This window comes from Homalodisca vitripennis, unplaced genomic scaffold (assembly GCF_021130785.1).
Source record: "Homalodisca vitripennis isolate AUS2020 unplaced genomic scaffold, UT_GWSS_2.1 ScUCBcl_3013;HRSCAF=8248, whole genome shotgun sequence".
Classification (NCBI taxonomy): Eukaryota; Metazoa; Arthropoda; class Insecta; order Hemiptera; family Cicadellidae; genus Homalodisca; species Homalodisca vitripennis.
The window spans coordinates 1-22,764 of NW_025779134.1; the positions used below are offsets into that span (position 1 = coordinate 1).

The window sequence follows — 22,764 nt, forward strand, 5'->3', positions numbered from 1 at the left end:
TTTACATAATATCTTGGATTAAAATTTTATAGAATAGAAATTCCCATTTTCAAAATTCAGCTACACTATAAAATGCTTGACTAATCAGCCCAATTTTTAATTTTTGTTTTAAAGGCTGTTAATTGGATGATTTTCTAATGTTTCAAGGGCAATTTATTAAAAAGTTTTATACAAAGATAAAGGCTAAAAAGACTTTTGGGTTTTACTCAGTCTAGCATATCTTACATCCATATAGATCTTGACCTCTGGGTATTGTAATAGTGGATTGAAACCTCTTGAAACTAAAACTATTTAAGTTTTTCCTTTGACATGGGTGAGACTGTAGAAGATAAATAGACTAGGTAATGTGAAGCTCAGGAAATATATGTTCGGACATGAATCTCTATCCCCCAGAACCTTCTTGATACACCTGACCAGCTTTTTTTTTTGCCACCATGAAAACTTCTTGAGCTCCACTGGAATTACCCCAAAGAGTTAATACCATAAAGTAAAACGGTTGAATGAAAAAAAATGCATTAATAAGCTTGGGTCACTAAAATCTAAAATGAGTACACCATTTTTAATTTACGGGATCAGAAATAAAACTCCTAGAAAGGCAAAGTACATAAAATGCTTTTGTCATGAGATGTCCCCACATCAATTTAGAAATCCAAATTCAATTCTCAAAGAAGATTTAACTGTCTTATGAAATAGAGTAGATTTTACTTAAACTAAAGATGATTTCTTCAAGTTTTAATCATTGATTATAAGATAAGCCTTATTGGATGAAAACCAAAGATCAGCGAACTGCTCCTTTCATGTAATCAATGGGACCATTGCATTCATTACGTTCTCGATCAGCGACATAGATGTATATAAAGTGTGGTGTCAATCAGCATAAAGGAAGGCACTTTTCTGGAAGAAAATATAGGGTATAGTCATTTACAAAAAATTATGGAACTTGGTCTCCAAGTTATATCACAATAGATTGTGGACCTGTATACCAAATAAGATTTCATAAAAGATAATTCAACATTCTCCAAGCCCATAGAAAATTAAGCTTTTCTAGAGCAAAATGTATGACACAAATGTAAACATGGGAAAAATAAATGTGACATGAACTACCAGCTTTAGTTTATAATCAGTCTTGCATTGAATTTGTAATTAAGTGCATGTACGCTTTCCTCACATTTTCCCCATTAAAATAGGATAGTGATCTGATATCTTGGATCTTTTAAAACGATATTAGCACCACTTCTTGAGTACAAATGTTCTAGCGAAATAAAAATCACTTTACTACACAATGGAAATGTGAGCTAAACAACTTGTATATATATGACTATATGATACTTACAAAACCGGAACTCATGACTTTCGTGAGGGACTCGAGAGCCTCGCAGGGCTGGGGGTGGAACAGAACTGATTTGGAGTTTTTGAGGTACGCTCCGCCAATGTTTCCTATCAGCTGTTTGGGCATCAGCTGCATAATCAGCTTCTGAGGCCAAGAGTCAGCTTTCCTAAACATACAAAATTATGTATATAGGCAGAATCTTGAAATGGAAGTCAAAATACGGTGAAAAATAAGAATTAATAGACTATCAAGCCAACTAAATTCAACAAGATTGAGACACAACAAGATTACTAGATCTCGCTGTATCACTTCTTCATGTATAAAAACAACAGAATGAGTAGAAGGAGATGAACTGAAGAACACTACTTACAGTTCTGGCTCTCCGTCCTTGCTGTGGGCAGAGACTTGACAGGGCACATGTCTTGTGTTCTTCTGGGCATCGTTGGGTGTTTTGGACTTCTCGATCCACTCCAACACGCCCTGCCAGATAGTGTGACGTTCTCGGCTTGCCTGCAGAAACAATCATTCTTTATACCCATGTTGCTCATTCTTTTTACAAATATGAACAACCATAAAACCTCTGTTCGTATTAAGATAGAATCACGGGGATGTACTTTCTACCACATATATCTTCTATTTTGATTTAAACAAAAATTTAAATTAATCAACCATATTTTTCAAATAAAATTAAGATGTTTCAGTACGGACATGAGTCTGTTATTTTCTAACTGAACTACACACATTGAATTTAAAATATAAGATGGTACATATAGGTACTAGGGGAGACAGGTTTTTTCCAAAATGTTGACTTCTTAATCAACTTTTCAAGTTAGTGTGATGTGATGACATGTGGGCATTAGAGTTTATTTTTTATACAACAATACAGACCTTAACCATCTTAAAATTGTAGTAATTAGTTTATTAGTTCATCTATTGATTAATTATTTTAAAATATAGATTAAGAATAATCATTAATGTTTCTACATTAGTATTGTAGTACAAACGTACTGCAGAATATTCACTATACATAGTTGATTTTTAATTTAAAAAGTAATTTAAGTAAATGAATTAAAGTCAAATTCAATTGGCAGTAAACAGGAAGTGGATGCTGCAATTGCACAAATCATTCAGCTAGAATTAAATTATCTGTAATTAACTCAAAGAAAGCTGGATGGAAATATACCATTGCACCTCAAATCACCAAACTTAAAAGAGTTTTTCACTTCACTTTGAACTGAGTAATATTTTTGAAAAGTTTGGTGGTGAAAGCAGACCATTGTACCTACAATTGGTAAAACTCTTGATTAATGGAATGATAATATTCTCAGAAATTCATCAATTTCAAAAACATTGAAATATTTGGAGGAAAAGTATGGATTTTTAGAATCTAAATATTAAAAAGTAAGTCATCATAATATTGTTATATCATCAAACATGATTTTATTTTATTTATATAACATGTTATAAATGATTTAAACACTGATAACATTTATTGTACATTTCTATTAAATGATCAATATTCTAAGTCTTCACAGTTTTGAAAACTACCAAAAGAATACCTTCGGGGCAAACGAATCAAAATTGCAAGTGATTTGGCAACCAGGAAATTGCCTGGACTGACCTGGGGCGGCTGCTGCGAGGGTTGCGACTGTGGAGCCGGCTGCGTCTGGTTGGTCATCTGGTTACCCGGAGATGGTTACTCCCATTCATACGCAACCCTTGCTGCTGGGTGGGGCTTTGGCTGAGTTGCTGGTCTACAAAATAGAGCTCATCTTCTAAAAAAAGATAGACACACAGGATAGAGCGAAAACAGGACACAGGCGTAACGAAAAGCGTGCAGACACATAATCGTGATTTTAACTGAATTTTGATCATTTTATTTCATTCACGTATCTGGCAGAGAATGTCATTTTTTGGTTTTTAACCGTCTACTCCTTTATTTCGTTATTCGTTCAAACACGATTTAAATCCCACACCAGAACCATCAGTAAATAATGGGAGGAGTGAGGTGAACATGAGTGACATTTGATCTCTTTATTTAAACAATTAATCATTCAGGAGTGTTCTTAACCCTTTGCCCTCAGCATTGAACTTATATGATTGTTCTCTCAGCTCTGTGGGCCACACTTAGTTCAAACACAATTTAAATCCCACACCAGAACCATCAGTAAATAATGGGAGGAGTGAGGTGAAACATAAGTGACATTTGATCTCTTTATTTAAAAACAATTAATCATTCAGGAGTGTTCTTAACCCTTTGCCCTCAGCATTGAACTTATATGATTGTTCTCTCAGCTCTGTGGGCCACACTTAGTTCAACTCGCAGGGCTACCACGAGAGGCCCAATTTATTGTGCAGTTTTATAATTAGTTTTTTATACAATCCTTAGTGGAGCATTGCTTGAAAGTGCAGTAACCTATCGGAATAAGTCTGAACTATGACTGTATTTATTTCACAACAAGGTTCTGTGATATCCCAGTTATCAATATTTTTGCAATTTCATTATGAGAGTGTGATTGTCATTGTGAGAGCAATATCAATCCAACAATAAGAAACTGGGTAGAAATCTTCCTTCAGATGATATTAGAGACCTACTCGAGGGTGAATCTTTGCATTGGGGGGGACAACATTGAAAATGGACAATAAACCTTAGAAACTGAGTGATGAAAATTAATTGGAAGTGATCATCAAAGTCTTGTCAATTCATCAGAAGATGAGACAATTGGGGGGTTGGTAGAAGATAATATGGACTTTTAGAATGAGTTCCCATATCATGTTGTGACTGAAGCAAATACCACCAACCAACCCTTCTGCACGAGAATAATCAGATGGCTGGAGACTATGGTATCTGAATTATGTACGTTTTAATTAATTTAAATACTCAAATATTGGTGGATAGCCGACACTGATCTCCAGTTCTTGCAAACAACTGTCCGACACTTGTGGCAGCGCTCACGAGAACTCTTGCGCTGTTTAGACAAGATTTGTACACTTGGTCACAAAACTTGCACATATCTTTTGCCAGTGTAAACACAGGTTAGTCAAGGGTTGGATGTAACTGTGATATCATAACATAACATTCACTTTCTTTGTTTTAAACCTATGTAATCCAAAGACCAATCGGAACATGAATGAGGAGTAATCCTCGGTCGTAGAACAACCAATGTCGTGGCCGAGATACGAGTGGTAAGTGGTGGGCGGTGAGCACTGGATCGAGCGGTGACTTTTTAACAAGTTTAATGTTTGTGTTGTACATATGGGGAACACTCACGACAGACGTGAGAGGCAGGACGGTACCACACGATGCTGCTTATCCGATGCCTATTCTAGACAATAAATGTTTCTCATGCTGCTCAGCCCTCAGTTCATTCTGTCATTGCTGTGCAACATGTCGGACACACATGCACCCTTCTTGGCGTTACTTGTTATAGCTTACCCACAGATTTCTTCTCAAAAAGGTATCTTATCTGGCCTTGTAAAAATCCCAACACATTCTAGTGTACTCAAAAAACCGGATTGCACCTCTTATCAAACATATTATATTATTCAACAAACCGAACTATTAACCCTGTTTATAGGACGAATACTGTACATTTTAGGCCTGTGCTAATTATCTAATACACGTCTTGTCAAAATACTATTTTCACTCAATAGTAAGAATTTGGCGACATCGTTTGGAGACCCCACTTCAACAACTGAATAATATTTCAATACAAATAAAACCCGTTTGTTTCAAAATACAATGTTTCAAGATTAAACAGTTCTTGATTCAAGAAGCTGTTGAATTATGACTTGGTTTTATGTTATGTTGTTTATGTGTTAAGTTTTTGGAGACAGAAAAAACTGTTTTTGAAATTGCCACACTTAGTGGCCTACCGAGCCCAAAGGAATTAAAACATAAAATAAATACTTATTATTCGTTTTGGGAAAATTTCCAATTAAAATTCCCATAACAACAAACTGATCTCTCGATTTAGCTGCAGGAGATTCACAGATTTATTAAAGCAATTCTGCTAAAGTTATAAATATTGATGTGATGATAAATGTGTTTAATTTCAATGTTCAAGTGCTATTTAATACTGAAATTAACCTTGTTTGTTCCATATTGTTGATCACAATACACACCAATACAATCACCTTATCACAATGTTTACATGAAGCAAGCAAGTAAAAAGCCCAAAACACGTTAGACTGGACAAAAGCTTGAGAAATCTGGGAACCTATTTGAGTACCACACATAGTAGACAAAGTAAAGACACTACACAGAGGAGTCCCCATAAATACATTTTGATATAATATTTTTGAATTCCTTTTAAACGTACGAGGGTCGTTTTTTCAACCTTCGATTTCACACCATGACGGCCAGATATGTGGCTGGTCCATGGTGTGTGCGCAGTAGTCGATTGCGCACCTTCTACCCACTATAACATTTGCCACTGTAAAGTTCAAGTAATCAGTTTGCGCTGAGTTGCAGTCGCATAAACACGGGCCCCTCTATTGATTCTCCCACCAAATGTGGACTTGAGGAGTGTTTATTTGTTTCCTGCAAGCAGAAATTCATCGGAGAATGTGGCGTGTTTATGGAGAAAACATTATGAGTCTTGTCCTTGTGTAAGCCCTCCGATATTAGCCAGAGAGGCTCATGGTTAATAAAAGGGATAGCGTTTTGCTGCCACCACCCTAGCTCGTAGGGAAATTTAGGGAATAGTGGTTGAGGAAGGGTCTTGAAATAATTACTGCACGTTCCTCCTTTGTTTGAGTCCAATCTATATATTCAAAAATGCACTAAAAACACTCGTAGGCGCACCCAAACTACTATATGTGTACCGGTGTGTTCGCATCTCACTCCACCAAAATAAACTTACTTCACCACACTCTACATTGCCAATCCCTCCGCCTACCTCCGAGCCCTCAACTCGACTGCGGACCCGTGCTGACGAGTGCTGTACCCTTGCATTTCCTCAGCACGGCCAGTCACCTCACATCACGCGGTTAAAGGAACTTGGGTTAGTCCAGTTAATTTACACACTGTGTAATTACTAAAAATACCATCTAAAAATTTACTATATTAAAATAGTAGTGTGCGTGCGCGCTACTATCACTCTCCCTTTCAGGAAAGTGGATCATACAGAATTTTCATGGTGATACATCTTAGATTCTCAGAATATAACAAACATTTACAATACTTTCAAAAAAAAATGTATAGGATAACATTTTTACATTACATCATTTTTTCACAACTTAAAAGGACACAAAATAGTATTTTAGGCTGCGCATAAGTTCTTATAATCTACAATTTAATTCTACTTGACATTTTGACAATCACTTAGATATATTTGTCCTCCTAACTACATTACATTTCTTGAGCTTGGCAAGTCCACATATTTATAACAAATATAGTCTTTGCAACACTGACTGACTGGTTCAGCACTACAATGAATTTCACAATACCGTACTTCAAGGCGGGCTTGGTGTATTGAATTGAACAAAGGAAGGGGGACTCCTGAATAATTTCTGCGAGCGGAGTTCCATGTTCTACTCGAATGGGTTGGGCTTGCCGCTCAGCAATGAGGACATCCTCGCACAGGTTGGCATTTTCCTGTGACAAAACAAAAACTACGCTAAGTACACTATTCAAAATGAACAAATTAAACATTGAAACTATGATAATGTAGAAATAGTTTTTTTTATTTCAGTAGGGGTTTCTATACTTTCTTGATACTAGGGTACAAAACATGTGTATCATTTAAAAGCTTGTTAAGGTCTAGTTCTATGTGAATTATCTTTAAGATTGTCCTTGACTTTTTGATATTGTTTCAAATAACAAGCTACTGTTTTTAAAGATTAGATTTTTTCTTCGTGAGATAGCAACAGATTAATCTTTGGGATGTGCAAATGGTTAATGTCAAATTTATATTTTATATTTCCTTGAGTCCTCGAGCAATAACTTATTATATTTACCAAAGATAGCGCAACTTGAAGCCTGTTTTAATATGTCCCAGACTTGTTTAAGTTAATTCTAAATAACTAGACTGTGGTGGAGAGATAACTGAGTTTTCTCCAATCAGAACTCCTCATACAGTTAAGTATGACTTTATATGGTTCCTTTAGGCTATAGATCCAATCTTGCCGTTTTGGATCCATACAGGTGAAGTTACATTTATGGTTAAGGTTCGTGAACATTTTTCTGTGACTAGGTTAGATCCCATGAATAGAGCGAATATACAATCATTAACGCTATGATGCAATACATTTATATGAGTTAGGACACAAATAAAAATGACTTAGTCTACTTTAGTGTCGTTAAATAAAAAATGACTTAGTCTACAACTGTGCAGTGTGTTAAAATCGATAGGTGCATAATACTGTCTCTCTTTGGAGATCAACAAATAATCAACTTGTACATTCCATTTTAACCATAGGGTTGTTGAAGAAAAAAAAAAGGAAAAGGAAAAAAATGAAAAAAAAATAAAAAAAAAAAAAAAAAAAAAAAAAAGGGGGGAAAGGTTTGTTTGGTACAATGGAATAACTTCTACTTTATTAAAGTTCAAGACGTCTGTCTTGCGAACTTAAAGGTACAGTTACGATCAATCTAATTCCTGTCTTGGTGGCTAAAGCATGAGCAGTGCAAAAGGTGGTAATACATAAATACGTCCTCTTCATTTAACTGGTGACCCCAATATAATTAGTTTCAAATGACGAGTATGAACTTTTCCTATGTCCAAGCAATATGTTTACAAAACTCATGGGTGGTAGTAATTTGCTGCTTATTCTACCTGTGTTTACTAATTCTAAAGCTTGCCTAACTCAACAATTCTTAACTTTGCCTTCATCTATGGTTTGACCTAAATGACGTGCTAGACTGACAGATTTTAAATGTTTTTGTTAATGAACGATGTAGCATAATGTTTTCTTGTTCGACATACCTTGGAGTGAAGAGATTAAACATGCTATTTGAATGAGTAAGTTTAGTCATTATCTCTGATATGGCTTTAGTATTTGTTACCATCTTTTCATTCATGTCTTTCATTAAGGTGATTTGGTTTTTCTCTAGAACTCAACAGTGATCCGCTAATCTTTTTTATCTCTTCAACTTTACTATTTAACTTGTTCCATATCTTCGCTAGTGGGCACACCAAACAACCATCTTCAATGCATATCCTCTGCATCAAACTAGTCCTCGCTTGGAGCGTTCTGTAGGTAGAAGTCTAAATAAAGTCACTTACATCGGATTCATACTGGTCTATCCCGGTCCTAATTCTACTATATTCGAAAGCAAAGTCCTCATCCCACACATTTTACACTAGTGTTCGTATAATAAACTAAGTCTGTGCACAATGTCTTAAGTGACTCAAGTTCGTCTCTTATTTCTATCATATTAAAATCTAATACAATCTTCCAGATTCATCCTCGGAAATAATTGTGTCATGAAGTTTCTTGAAAACGATTCCCTGTGTTTGTGTCATTTCATTCTCTGCCATTCCTGTCTCGACAAAGAGTACAAAGTATTCCTGAAAATCATCATTTAGATCCTAATAATTGTTTACTTCATGAATATCCTGACTCTATTCGAATTTATTTTATTACGTACAGCTTGATCTTATGTTTCTTATCTTAACCTGCGTAGATATAACTTCTTTCCTTATAGTGTACTCAATCACACATTTGAATTGTTTGGATCCTTTAATTTGGCTTTTTATTCACACACCTTGCATACCCATTCATCAACATTCGTTTCACAGTTCATACAACATTCATACTCACGGCAATACAAACCCATTCAATTCGGAGTAAACTATTGCATTCTACTTTGTACGTGGTACTCTAAAACATCTTTTACTTTACACATCAGACAAGAAGCATAACATACTAACGAGGAATATTTTAGTGTATCATATAACATCCATAAATAACAAACAATACATAATTATTCAATACATTGCGTTTACTTTTGTAAACTACTAACTAAACGATGCAATACACGTTCACTGTCATAACAATATGTATATACATTACCTATTATTTAATTAAACTTCATAGTTCTTTGAATCTACAACGGTTTTCTTCTATCTCTTATGGATCTAAAAGGCCTGGTCGCTCTTCTGCGGTTCCTGGGCTTGGTTCTCTCCCTGTCTTGTTCTTCATTTTTGTCCGGCTACTCTATTGATTGCCTCTTTCATGGTCTTCGGTCTCTTCAATGATTTCTTCTGTTCTTCTTCTTCTTCTGCTACCTGAGCTGCTTTTGGATCATTTTGGCTCTACTTCCTTGTTCTTGCAACTTAAACTCGGTGACAGGTTTTACTCGATTCACATGTACAGTTTACATTCTTCCTTTTAATTCGGAGTACGAAAATTCAAAATCTGATATAACCTTGACAATTGTGTATGGACCTTTCCATGGTCTAGACAACTTCTTCACACTTTCCTTTTTTCACTTGGGGCACGTGAAGGTATACTCGTTGGCCCCCTCTTCAAATTTATTTAGCTTAGAATTCTTGTCGTATTGTCTCTTTTGCTGGGTTCTTGCATGGTCTTGGCATTGTTGAGACAAATTCCTTACCCCCACGCATTCAACTTCATCTTAAGATCTTCGACATAATCAGGGTAACCATCATCTTCTTCTGTGATCAGATCAGATCATCTCTAAGGGAGTCTTCATCGATCTCTTCCAAAGACTAGCTCAAAAGGAGAAAATCCTGTTGAATCATGCACTTGGAGAGTTATTAAGCCATAATTTACCATTGGTAGGAGCTCGTTCCCAGTCTGTTTGATTTCGGTTTTGACATAATGGACTTAGCATTTTGGGTATGGATCTATGAACTCTTTCTGTTCTACCATTGCTCATTGGGATGTATATGCGGTTGGTTTGAAGTTTCTTTATTCTTAGTAGAGCACACATGCTTTTCATTATTTCGGATGTGAAATTTGTAGCCTTGATCAGTAATTAATTCACAGGCGTATACTCCATCTTCGTAATGACTCTCTGCACAAGTGCTCGGGCTATTGTTTCTGCAGTTTGGTCTGGCAATGCCAAATAAAACTCTCCGTACCTTGTAAAATGATCTATAACTGTCCAGTATGTATTTGTTTTTGGAGCTTGTTAGGGGTAATGGGGCCAACAATGTCACACGAAATCCGGTATCCAAATTTCTGTACTTTTCTTGAAATTTACCTAAAGGTGCTTTTAGTTTTTCCGTAATCCATTCTTTTATTGCATGGATCACATGCTCTGATAAAGGAGGGACAACATCTAATTTCATTTTCGGCCAATAAAACTTTTCTTGGATTCTTAACATCGTCTTTTTGATACCTCCATGACCTGCTGTCGGGATATCATGGTGTAAACGAATAACCTTCTCTCTTAACCGTCTTGGAACGACTATCAGTTGTCTGTCCTGCCCTCTTTATATAGATGACTCCTTGTGGACTTGTTTTGAACTGAGGGTATTTTTTTCAATCTCTGGCACTCTTCATCCTTACATTGATTTTCTTTAATGCTAGTCCACATCCACTTATGAGGTAGACTTTCCACAGTATTCTTGCACACAATTTCTGCTCAGACAATCAGCGTTTTGATTTTTTATCCTGGTTTATGGAATACCTTGTAGTCATATTCAGCCAATTTCAGTGCCCATCTAGTTGAGTCTACTCGAAGGATCTTTTAGCGACAGCAGCCATCTGATTGCGCTGTGATCAGTATACAAGGAGATGATCGTCCGTACAGGTAGCATCGGAAATACTTTACTGCCCATACAACTGCTAAAAGTTCTTTTTCTGTTACTGTATTAATTTCCTGGCTCAGCAGAGTTTAACTGTCTTGACGCATAGGCGATAGGGTGTTCTATTCCATTAAATCACTTGTCCTAATACTGCGCCAAGTGCAAACATTACTTTGCATCAGTGCTTAAGACGAATTCCTTGGAGAAATTGGATACACTAATAAGGTTTGTTTTTTTCGTTTTTTCATTTTTTTTTTTTTTTGTCAGTTACAAGGATTGGTCTTCAATTTTTCAAATGATGTTTCCGCTTCTTCGTTCCACTCAAACTTTTGGTCCTTTTTGGTTAATTTTGTCAGAGGTTTAGCGATGTCGGCAAAATTTCGGCACATGCCTCCTATAGTAACTACATAGTCCTATAAATCCACGAAGTTCCTTTTTCATTTTTTCTTGGGGTCTTGGAAAATTTTTGACAAGCTTCAATCTTATTTCTGACATGGTTTGATTCCATCTCTCGATTACAACATGGCCTAGGAAGTTAATTTCAGACTTTGCTATTTGGCCATTTCTTCAACTGGATAACTCAAATTTACCTCTTGAAATCTCTCTAGAACTTCACTAAGATCTTTAGCCGTGCTGATCAATACTCGAACTGAAGATTAGGATATCATCCATGTAGGGCAAACATGCTTTTCCTTTCAGACCTGTGAGAGTAGTATCAACCAATCGTTGAAATACAGAAGGAGAATTGATCAATCCCATTGGCATGCGTGTATATTCATAATGACCATCAGGAGTACTGAAGGCCGTCTTCTCTTGACTTTCAGGGTGCATTTTTACCTGATAGAAACCTGAATTCAGATCCAGTGCCGAGAAGTACTGACTGCCTCCTAACATGTCTAAAGTTTCATGTATATCTGGAAGGGGATATATTTCCGGAACTGTAATTTTATTGAGTTCCCGATAGTCTACACATAGACGATAACTGATGGTACCATCAGAGCCTGCTTTCTTGGGGACAATGATTACCGGTGCTGACCATGGGGAAGTACTGGGTACAATTACACCTTTATCCAATTGTTCTTGTATCAAATTTTGTAGAGTACCTCTCTGTGATTGTGGCACTCTGTAAGGTTTCTTATTGATCGGAGGATGTTGGCTCGTGTTGATTTTGTGAGTAACTAAAGAAGTACACCCCAAATTCTCTATTCCTCCTAAGCTAAATAGACGCTTGTAGCGTTGGAGAACATTTTTTAATTTATTTTGGTCTTCAGTTGGGAGGTGCTTTAATTTTTCTTCAAGTTTTCCATTGAATTCCTCTGTCCTATTTTGTGTTAGATTTACTCGTTTCCATGCTCCTTTATTTGCTTCACTGTGTGGCTCTTCTATTTTGCAGAGCAGCGTATTCTTGTATATCACTAAATTTTCAGAGGTGATATTTATGATTTTGGTCCAACACATTCCTTTATTCACTTTTGAAAGGCTTCTAGCGACATTGATGCCATGAACTTTTACTAACGCTGGTTCTGTAATTACTGTTTTTCCTTCCATTTGTTCCATTTGATCCTTTTTGTTTTTGCTTAATTTTACTTGAATAAGCATTTCTGAACGGGCAGGCACGTTGATGTTTGTGCGACTATACGCTAAAATGTCAGGTATTTCTTCCTTCAGGATTTGTTTTGGTGGATTAAGGTTTGTTGAACTTGTTTCGTGGGAACATTGAACAATGCCAATGCCACTTCTCCTGCTTCGAGTTACAGGGGATTCTCTTTCATGGAAACTGCATGCTATCTTGTTTCCAATACTCAGAGACTTATTCTCAAGGTCAATCACAGCCTTTTTTCGTTTCAAAACATCGTATCCTAGGATAGCAATATAATCTTCAGGGAGATCTGTTGCTACGAAGTCACATTTTAAATCAAGTAACTCTAGTTGCAAGGTCTCTGTTACAGTGCCGTAAACGTTCATAACAGCACCAGTGATACCTCGTATTTGGATTTCAGTTGGAGTTAGCTTGTTCTGAGCCATTGTCCTATCGATCAGTGATACTTGTGCTCCTGTATCGATTACAATGAGACCGTTCACTCCTCCTATGCACCCTTGTACAATTAATTCACTCACATTTTCTTGTGTCAAAGTGGCAACAGCTTTGAAATTCAACTTCGCCTGTCTGAGTCCCGTGTGGTTCAGATTTAATGATTTCTGAGGTTCCCAGCGGCGTGCCTGGGTCCCTCGTTGTGGTTTAACGTGTTCGAAGCTGATCCACGTCCTCCATGCTGATACCCTCTGCTCCTGAAGGTTCCTCCTCTAGCTGCGCCTCTTCCTAATGCTGTATTTCTCATACCCCAACAATTGTTTGCTGTGTGTCCAGGTTTTCGGCAATTTTCACAATAATAGGTAGTTGTTTCACTTTTACTTCTACAATCCCTCTCTTTGTGACCTTTCTTCTTACATGTATAACATACAATATCTACTCGCCTGGATTGGCATTCTCTGGCTTTATGGCCTGGTTTCCCACAAGTGTAACACGTAGTATCGGTGATCGTTCCAAAAACTCGCCTTGTCTTCTCCTCAAATTCGGATGGTCTTTTCTCTAAGTTGTTTAGAGCTATCGCCGTGGTTACAGCTTCTCTGAATGTTTTAGGGAACTTGATCCTGGTCTGCCGTCCTATTTCACCATTTAATCCTCTTACAAAGGCATCCATGGCTCTTCTATCGGCCTCTTCTCTCAGAATTTGGTTTGCTTCAGCGTTGTTTGTAACTCTTAGAGTTTTATCACTGACCCTTTTTACTCGGTCAGAGAACTGCTCAATAGTTTCTCCTCTGTTTTGTCGTATGCTAGCCAATTGCTCGAAGTAGTAATGATCTGGTAGGCTATCGCCGAATCTTTCCATAAAAGCAGCTTTTATTTCTTCTAAAGTTGTTGAGTTTTTACATTTTTCGTCTGACTTTGCAAACTGTAGAGCACTGCCTGTTAGTTTAAGTTTTAAAACTTGAAGTTTTTGAGCTTCACTCCAATTGCTGAGCTCTCCAATTCCTTCGATGTTGTCAAAGAAGGGGGCGACTAGATCTGCTTTCTCTCCATCGTAATGGGCTATACTTGAGACAAGCTCAAATGACGGCTTGCTGTCTGCAAGGGTCATGTCCATCGGGTACGGAGATGTTTCAGTTTTGTTCACCGCGGAGGTAGAAGCGTTGGCTAACGTTTCATCTAGTGTTACTTGAAGCGACCTCACTTTATTCGATATGGCATCAAAGGCGTCTTGGACCTCAACGGTCTTCCCTTCTAGGTGTACAGTGCCCATCGTTAATAATTTAAAAAAATTTGGTTTTCCTCTTTGGAATACAGTAGCTATACAATTCTCTAGGTTATCAGTGATATTCAATAGTTAAACTTAAACGCTCTAAATGAAATCCCTAAAAAGGACATTGACAGCAACAATGTGAATAACTAGTTTCCCTATTTTTCAGTAAAATAACTTTTCCCCTTTTTTTTTTCAATTTTCGATAATGGATCAATCAAACAATAAAGTTTTTCGATTTCCAAATGATACCAATCACTAATCGGTAGTATTGAGTTATCAATGGATCAATAGTCTAACAATGCCTCGATATACAAGTATATCAATACTGTAATGTGACTCAATACAGCTGCAATAATATTAAATAATCGTATTTGTTATATGATATACTATGTGCTATTACTTATATACTCTAATAGTTAATCACATTAACTGATATCACTTTGTTTTCAGTATAATTCGAAATTTACCCTTTTTATAAGTCAGCAACAAGTTACTTCCAACAATTATTGCTATTATACTCTTTTACACTTATATTAAAATTTCTACGGGTTTCTTTTTGTATACAGATATTAATGAATTATCAATCAAATTGAACAGTAAGCTAATATAGAATCATTGGCATATCCCTATTTCCAAGCAAAATGATTTTAATCAACACGTTATTCTGCTTATATTTACGCTGAAAACATGATGGACTGAATGCCCTGGAGGTGACGACCTGACATGGAGGCTTTGGCAAAATAAAATACTAGGATGTTATCCTTTTAATTTCTCTTATTTGAATAATTCTGAATCTGTTTGTCAATAAAGAAGTTTAATGCTTAAAGCCTGGCCTCAATGCTGCATTCACCATTTATTTCCAAAGCATTTTGAACCATATTATTTAACCAACTATTTACTAATAATACGTAGTCTAATCTTAGGTTTCGCCAATGATTTAATTTAATTTAATTTAACAAAGTTCCCACTGCTCACCAAATAGTGACAGGGCTGCCATCTCGAAGGCTGTGGATGATCGTGACTGCGTTGACGGAGATGACAACATCTGCGTAGACAGTGGTCGGCAGTTGGTAGTTCCGGTCTGGATCACTGGATGTCCGGTGACGTATGCCCTCCTTGTTCCTTTCTATGTTCTATGATGACGTATGATGATGGCGTCCAACTTCCGCTTCATAGTGTAATGGCGTTGCACATGGTGTAATAAGCACACAGAACTAATCCAAGTCCATCTTCGTTCATATAAGTTGAATTTACTCGAAATTTAGAAATATAACATTGCGATTAATTTGTAAATGAATTTAGAATAGTAGTTATTTGGATAATGGAGTGTAAACTGAAATGTTCTAATAATTTTCTCAACCACGTGGTACACTTCTTTATTTCTTTTAGAGTTCTTTTAAAGTTTTGAAATCATTTTGAAATAATTTGCTGGTTTAATTATCGTATCCCACCGCTGGTCACCACTGTAAGCCCTCCGATATTAGCCAGAGAGGCTCATGGTTAATAAAAGGGATAGCGTTTTGCTGCCACCACCCTAGCTCGTAGGGAAATTTAGAATAGTGGTTGAGAAGGGTCTTGAAATAATTACTCACGTTCCTCCTTTGTTTGAGTCCAATCTATATTCAAAATGCACTAAAACACTCGTAGGCGCACCCAAACTACTATATGTGTACCGGTGTGTTCGCATCTCACTCCATCCACCAAAATAAACTTACTTCACACACTCTACATTGCCAATCCCTCCGCCTACCTCCGAGCCCTCAACTCGACTGCCGACCCGTGCTGACGAGTGCTGACCCTTGCATTTCCTCAGCACGGCCAGTCACCTCACATCACGCGGTTAAAGGAACTTGGGTTAGTCCAGTTAATTTACACACTGTGTAATTACTAAAATACCATCTAAAAATTACTATATTAAAATAGTAGTGTGCGTGCGCGCTACACTTGAATTGCATCAAAAGTTAAAGATAGCCGAATGTCAAATTCAAAGATCAATTTGAGAAATGTCAAAGCTGAAGCCATTTGGCGATTTCTGTGAGTGTCAGCCAACATCTTTGGCTTCCTACACCACTCACGTACAACACCATCACCCATAATGTTCGTGACCCATGTGTAAACACGTGGCATGAGATCGCAGGTTGAAAAAAAGACCCTTGTATATAACTTCCACTATTTAAAACACTACTATATTATGAAAAATAAATTTTTGCTTTAATGCAACATATTTTAACAAGTTTATTCAACATTGCAGAACTTGAAAAAATAAGGAATACGCCAATCACAGTGTTGCCTTCTGTAAAACTACGGGACCATGCTCAAAGTGTTAACTTGATGTAAATATAAATTCTGAAATTTCAATCGATAAAAACATTATTAGTAAATTAATAGTGTTGAACATTTTAGGAACAATCTATAAAAAAAGATATTAGCCGATTATGTAAGTTCATCTGTAAATAATAAATATGTATACTAACTGGAGAATTGAGGGTTAACCATGGCGGTGGGAGGTTGTGTGAGCTGGGCTATGAGTGTAGGAGCTCCAACACTGCCTTGTGAGCTCGTATTGGGGTACGGAGCTCGGTTCTGTGGGGGCATCATGGGCCAGCGGGGGCGGTTCTGCTGCATCATGTTGGGGTGATAGCCAGGAGTGAACGGAGCAGCTCCACGAGGCTGTTGGACCGTCTGTGGAGCTGTGGGGGTCTGGGCGGGGGTCTGTGCCTGGGCCTGTGTCGGGGCCTGCTGCTGTGTCCCCATCAGAACCTGTATCATATACACTCATGTCGCTGATAATATGTAAACAGTCATAAATCAGCTTACACTTTTACTGCACTGATTATTATTCATAAGTATTCGTCACAATGAAATATGAATACATTAAGTATACTTGTGGTTACAGTATACTCCTTAGCTTTCAATAACAGTTAGTACACGTTATAGGAAACCTTAAAGATGAACCCAAAATTCACCTGTCATACAGTCTATCGGACATTTCAATAGGCTACTGTTTAAAGGTAAAAAGTAGTTAAAAATATATACAGGGTGTTCAGAAAAGTGCATCATAAACTTTTGTGGTTGGCAGTTCTCATGTCTTATAAACATTGGTTGAGGTGTTGTCCAACTGCTAGCCACCATTGTGTATTGTTTACGAACACAATATTTTCTCTAGAACTAATAAAGCTACAAACATAAAACTTCAGAACTCAGAAACTCTTTATTACAAAATTTCTTAGAGAAATGTATAGTGTCAGTTTACAGTGGATACAATTCAAATTGTATACAAAAATAATGTCACTCTTGAATGTCTTTCCAGTGCACATATTCATCTAGGGTGTAGAAGGGTCTTGATGTAGGCCAGTCATTCAGCGATGCCTTCAGCTTCATTCCTTTAAGAGCTTTAAGTTCTTGTGGTAATATGTTGTACAGCTTCTTGCCAGCATATGACGGTTTTCTTTCATACAGGTACAGTGTAAGATGGTGGGCTGGTAGTGGGTAGTTTGCAGGATGTCGGGTGTAGTAGTCGTGGTGGTCAGCAAGCTCGAGGTAGGTTCTTCCCATCAACATACAGTATAACCTCCCGAATATAGAGGGCAATCACTGTCATGATTTTTAGGTTCTTAAAGGCTTCTTTACAGGTGTCTCTGGGGCCCAGGCAGTTAAGAATCCTTATAGCTTTTTTCTGAAGTCGCAGTAGTTGTTGTAGGTTCTCTTGAGTTGTTCCTTCCCAGGCGGCTATCCCGTATCGATTATGGGTTTTAAATATTGCAAAGTAAGTAGTCTTTGCTGTTGAGGTGTTACAGATTGTTTTTATTTCGCTTCAAGATATAAAGACTGGTATTTAATTTCTTACATAGCTTGTCAATATGTTGTGTCCATGACAATTTTTCATCGATTATCACTCCCAGAAATTTGGTGTGTGGTTTTACATCAACATCTGGTAGGGCTGGTACCTATCACCAACTTTGCACGTATATTGTGATAAAACAAAGGAAACCTTAAAAACTTCATTGTTTGATTTGCTTTAATATTAACAAAGTGGTACATGTTGAAAATGTTTACAAAAAAATTAAATAAAAAACCAGTTTTGTTATAAAAATTTACAATAACAACTATTATACAATTCTGACAGTATTTTTTTCAACACAATTCATAACTGTCAAAGCGACCACTTTAAAGGAACAAACAGGAAGCAAGAAACATGTCAAAACAGCTGATGCCACACAACAGACAAATAACGATTACATTTATAATGTTAGAAAATAAAAATAAAATGTGTTGATAAATATTTAACATTTTTTAATTATACCTATTACTTTTTGTATTTAATACTTGTGTTTGCATTGGTCTACAAATATAAACTACCTACTGTTGTGTATGACAGAGTAGGTAGTTAAATCCTCAACTTTCCTCATTCTGTCCCTCTGACCACTTTCACTAGCGGGTTTCCTCAACTCCCTCTTACCTTTATCCTTCAGGTTTACTGTGAAAAATTACTCATATGTTATTTCAACTCTGCGTTAAATAGTTGATATGCAGGTGTACAAGCAGTTATACATTTTTAATATGTTTTTTTTCTTAAAACCTTGGGCTTTTAATTTAATATTTGAGACACTGGAAGAATTACTTGTAGCTTTTATGCAACGTTGGATGATTATCAATTCCAAATCGTATTAACAGTTTATTAACTATTTTTGTTGTGTTTTTACATGATATAGCTCACCAAATTTATTTAAGTCGTTAGCACAAATCTTATTTATCTTCTTACACCTACATAAGGAATGCACTCCGCAAAAAGTGATATTACTTCTAAACACATTGACTGTGGTAAAAATATTTTACCGAATATGAGAATGGCTGAAACCGCACTGAACGCTTACAACAAACAACAGCGAGCACCACATGTTATGTGTTAATGAACTTAAAATGTGTGTGGGCTCAAAAAACTAAACTGAGCAAGATTTCAATATATTGTCATTGATCTCAAGTAATCAGTTATCGACTATAATAATAATAATAATAATACATTTCTTTATTACTGTGAATGAATGAATGAATGAATGAAAAACGTTTACTCCAGCAATTTATACATATATATATATATATATATATGATTATATATATATATATATATATATATATATATATATATACATATATACAATCTTTTTAGATGAAATACCTATTATTTTATATATACAGCAGCTTATATATAGAAGAAATGTAAAATAAGTATAAAGAATAGAAAAATAAATATAACAATTTTTTTTATTGTTATTGGAAAGCCTACATGGGCAATCTGCCTGTGCATAGGCCTAGTTGCATCTAGCCGCCAACATAAAATCTAAATAATACGCTGGATATGTTATAATATATAACATTTCTGAATAGTATATTTGATATGTAATACGAATTAGCTGTGGAGAAAGATCTATATAGTTGTAAAGTGGCTATTCCTGTGTCACGGGCATATTGGGTGTTATATGAATGGGGAATTTCTGAAAAAAATAGAGTGAAAGTGTGAGAAGATGTGAACTATGAGAGATTTTATAAATAACTGACGAACTGTAAGGATTGATAATTCTCTAAATAGAGTTAAATAGAGTTTAAATAGAGATAAATTCTGTATAAAACAGTTACACATTGCATAGCATCCATCACTTTAATCCCAATTCCAAAGTAATTGTTTAAAGCAAAAAGATAAATTTAACATAACATTTAAATAGATTTTTATACAAAAAGTGGCATATGTACTTGAAATGTACACAATCATTACAGGTTAGGCCAAATTAAAGTTAACAGTGTTTACAAAATAATCAACAACTTTATATAATTAGAACTGTGCAATTATGAAAACTTCAAAAATGGTTAAAAACTTTAAGACTTATTTTGACACATTTAGTAACAGTGTATAATTTGTATTGTCATGATTTTAGACTGTATTAAAAAAAAGTATACATGACAAAAATATTCTTTAAGTTTATTTTACAGCTTAAACAACAACAAAAAACAGCGCTGTATTAAAAAAACGTTATAGCCCAAAATATATGACTGGGGCAGAAATTCATAGTATTTTCGTGTTGACCCAGATAACAAGAACAGAAATGATACACACGACAGTCAATGTACAAATCTGTGTGGCTCATGTGCAGGGAAATGGTAAAAACAAATTTTTCTATATCTAACAAGAAATGTTTTTTATATGGGAATAACACTATTACTTTCTGGACAGCTCCAGGATGTAATTATTAGTCAATGTACAAATCTGTGTGGCTCATGTGCAGGGAAATGGTAAAAACAAATTTTCTATATCTAACAAGAAATGTTTTTTATATGGAATAACACTATTACTTTCTGGACAGCTCCAGGATGTAATTAGTCAATGTACAAATCTGTGTGGCTCATGTGCAGGGAAATGGTAAAAACAAATTTTCTATATCTAACAAGAAATGTTTTTTATATGGAATAACACTATTACTTTCTGGATAGCTCCAGGATGTAATTAGTCAATGTACAAATCTGTGTGGCTCATGTGCAGGGAAATGGTAAAAACAAATTTTCTATATCTAACAAGAAATGTTTTTTATATGGAATAACACTATTACTTTCTGGACAGCTCCAGGATGTAATTAGTCAATGTACAAATCTGTGTGGCTCATGTGCAGGGAAATGGTAAAAACAAATTTTCTAAATCTAACAAGAAATGTTTTTTTATGGAATAACACTATTACTTTCTGGACAGCTCCAGGATGTAATTTGTTTTTAATGAATTAATTGTGATTTGATCTTAATTTTAATTATTTTAGATTAAACTTGTTTTACTTTACAAAAGGTTATTAAAATAATGTTTTAAACCCTTTTTTATTACAATTATATATTGAAAATGCCGTAGTGCAATTTCAAGGATTTTCCATAAGAAATCGACTAAAAATGTATGACTCTTTTTGCTGATAAGTTTGAAATGAAAACAACAATTTATAAAAAATAGAGTCAGTTACAAGCTATAGAGGAAAACACATTGATGCACAGATGAGGAGGCAGAGAGAAAGTAGAGAACTGCTCAGGGTCATGTGAGTTACAAGTATTGTTGTGTGTACACTAGACAACTTGTATGGCAGGACTACTGAAGTATGATTACAATATTGGATTGTTCTAACTAATAATGTAAATGTATAATATCAATAAATAGGTCTGGATCTCTCACTTGTTGGACAGACATAAGATATTTAGGAGTCACTGAGTACAGGTGATAACACAACTTCATTACAACTATCCAGCAAACGATATATAAAAAAAAACACAATAATAATTTGTTTATTATTAGTATACGAGCAAATGAAGTGAAGGATTGTATCTGTATCAATTCAACATTAAATATACATACACCATTTATAATATATGCCCTCCTAAAATATTTAAATGGGTTATTAATTCTGACACTTACAGGCACATGGTGCATTACTGAATGAATGATCAATAGCCTTTGAAACTATTTAACTTTGAACACGTATCTCAATGATAGTTGAAAATTAAACATCTAAGAATTAAAAAAAACACAACATTTACTTTTGCTGTATTTGTATTTACAATATTGGATTATTTATCTGACTTGTAAATCGTATTATTTTTTAATTATTACAACTTAAAATGGATTAAACAAATACAGTTACACAGACAACATAGCAATGATGTAATTTGTAAGATTTACTACGATAAGACGATCACACTACCAGTATTCACCTGACAGAATCCACAAGGGTTGAGAGAATCACAAAAGTGAGCCATTGAGGCAGACACAAGGACATTACAGTACTGAGTGAGCAGGAAAACACCACACTGACTCTGACTAATACGCTGGGTTTCACAAACACTTTATCATCACTAATACTGATAACAGCCGACTCAATCAAACCACACCAGTCACTGAGAGAATTTTTTTGGTAAAGGCTTTAGTGCTTGCTTTTTACTTATCTACAGAACTGATGGAGAATTATTTAAATTATTGGCATTGCACATTCTTAATCATGAGTTATCTTGAATCTAACTGAAATGAAATCTTTGATAAATTTTGCAATATTACTAATTTTATTCGAGTACTACAAATTTCAAATCATATTGAAAATTATAATGGAATACTCACTCACTATGATATACTTTAATATAAAGGATGTCAAAAAGAATAAACTAAAATTTTGTAAATTAAATGATGACACAAAAATTAATTAAATATTTACACAGAGTGTCCCAGAATTCTCTATCAAATTGTTCAGATATTATTATTACTTGTCCAAAAACAAACCAAAATAGCATATTAAAACTTTTGAAAACTCAATAATTATTCATATAGCCATAATTTTTTATATTTCAATTTACATATTTTTAATTCGAGAATGGCTTGTTGTAATATGTGGGAATTTGG

General features: G+C 35.4%; 1 protein-coding gene across 1 annotated transcript in view; it reads right to left on the bottom strand.

Annotated features, from left to right (window-relative positions):
• Nucleotides 1–1,303: 1,303 nt before the first annotated feature.
• Nucleotides 1,304–22,764, bottom strand: part of LOC124372371 (mediator of RNA polymerase II transcription subunit 25-like) — a 42,897-nt gene continuing 21,436 nt past the window's right edge. The window contains 5 exon segments of the mRNA XM_046830756.1: nt 1,304–1,496; nt 1,701–1,840; nt 2,952–3,008; nt 4,126–4,178; nt 16,826–17,111. Of these exon segments, the coding sequence (XP_046686712.1) occupies nt 1,319–1,496; nt 1,701–1,840; nt 2,952–3,008; nt 4,126–4,178; nt 16,826–17,111 (714 nt within the window). The 3' untranslated portion in view covers nt 1,304–1,318.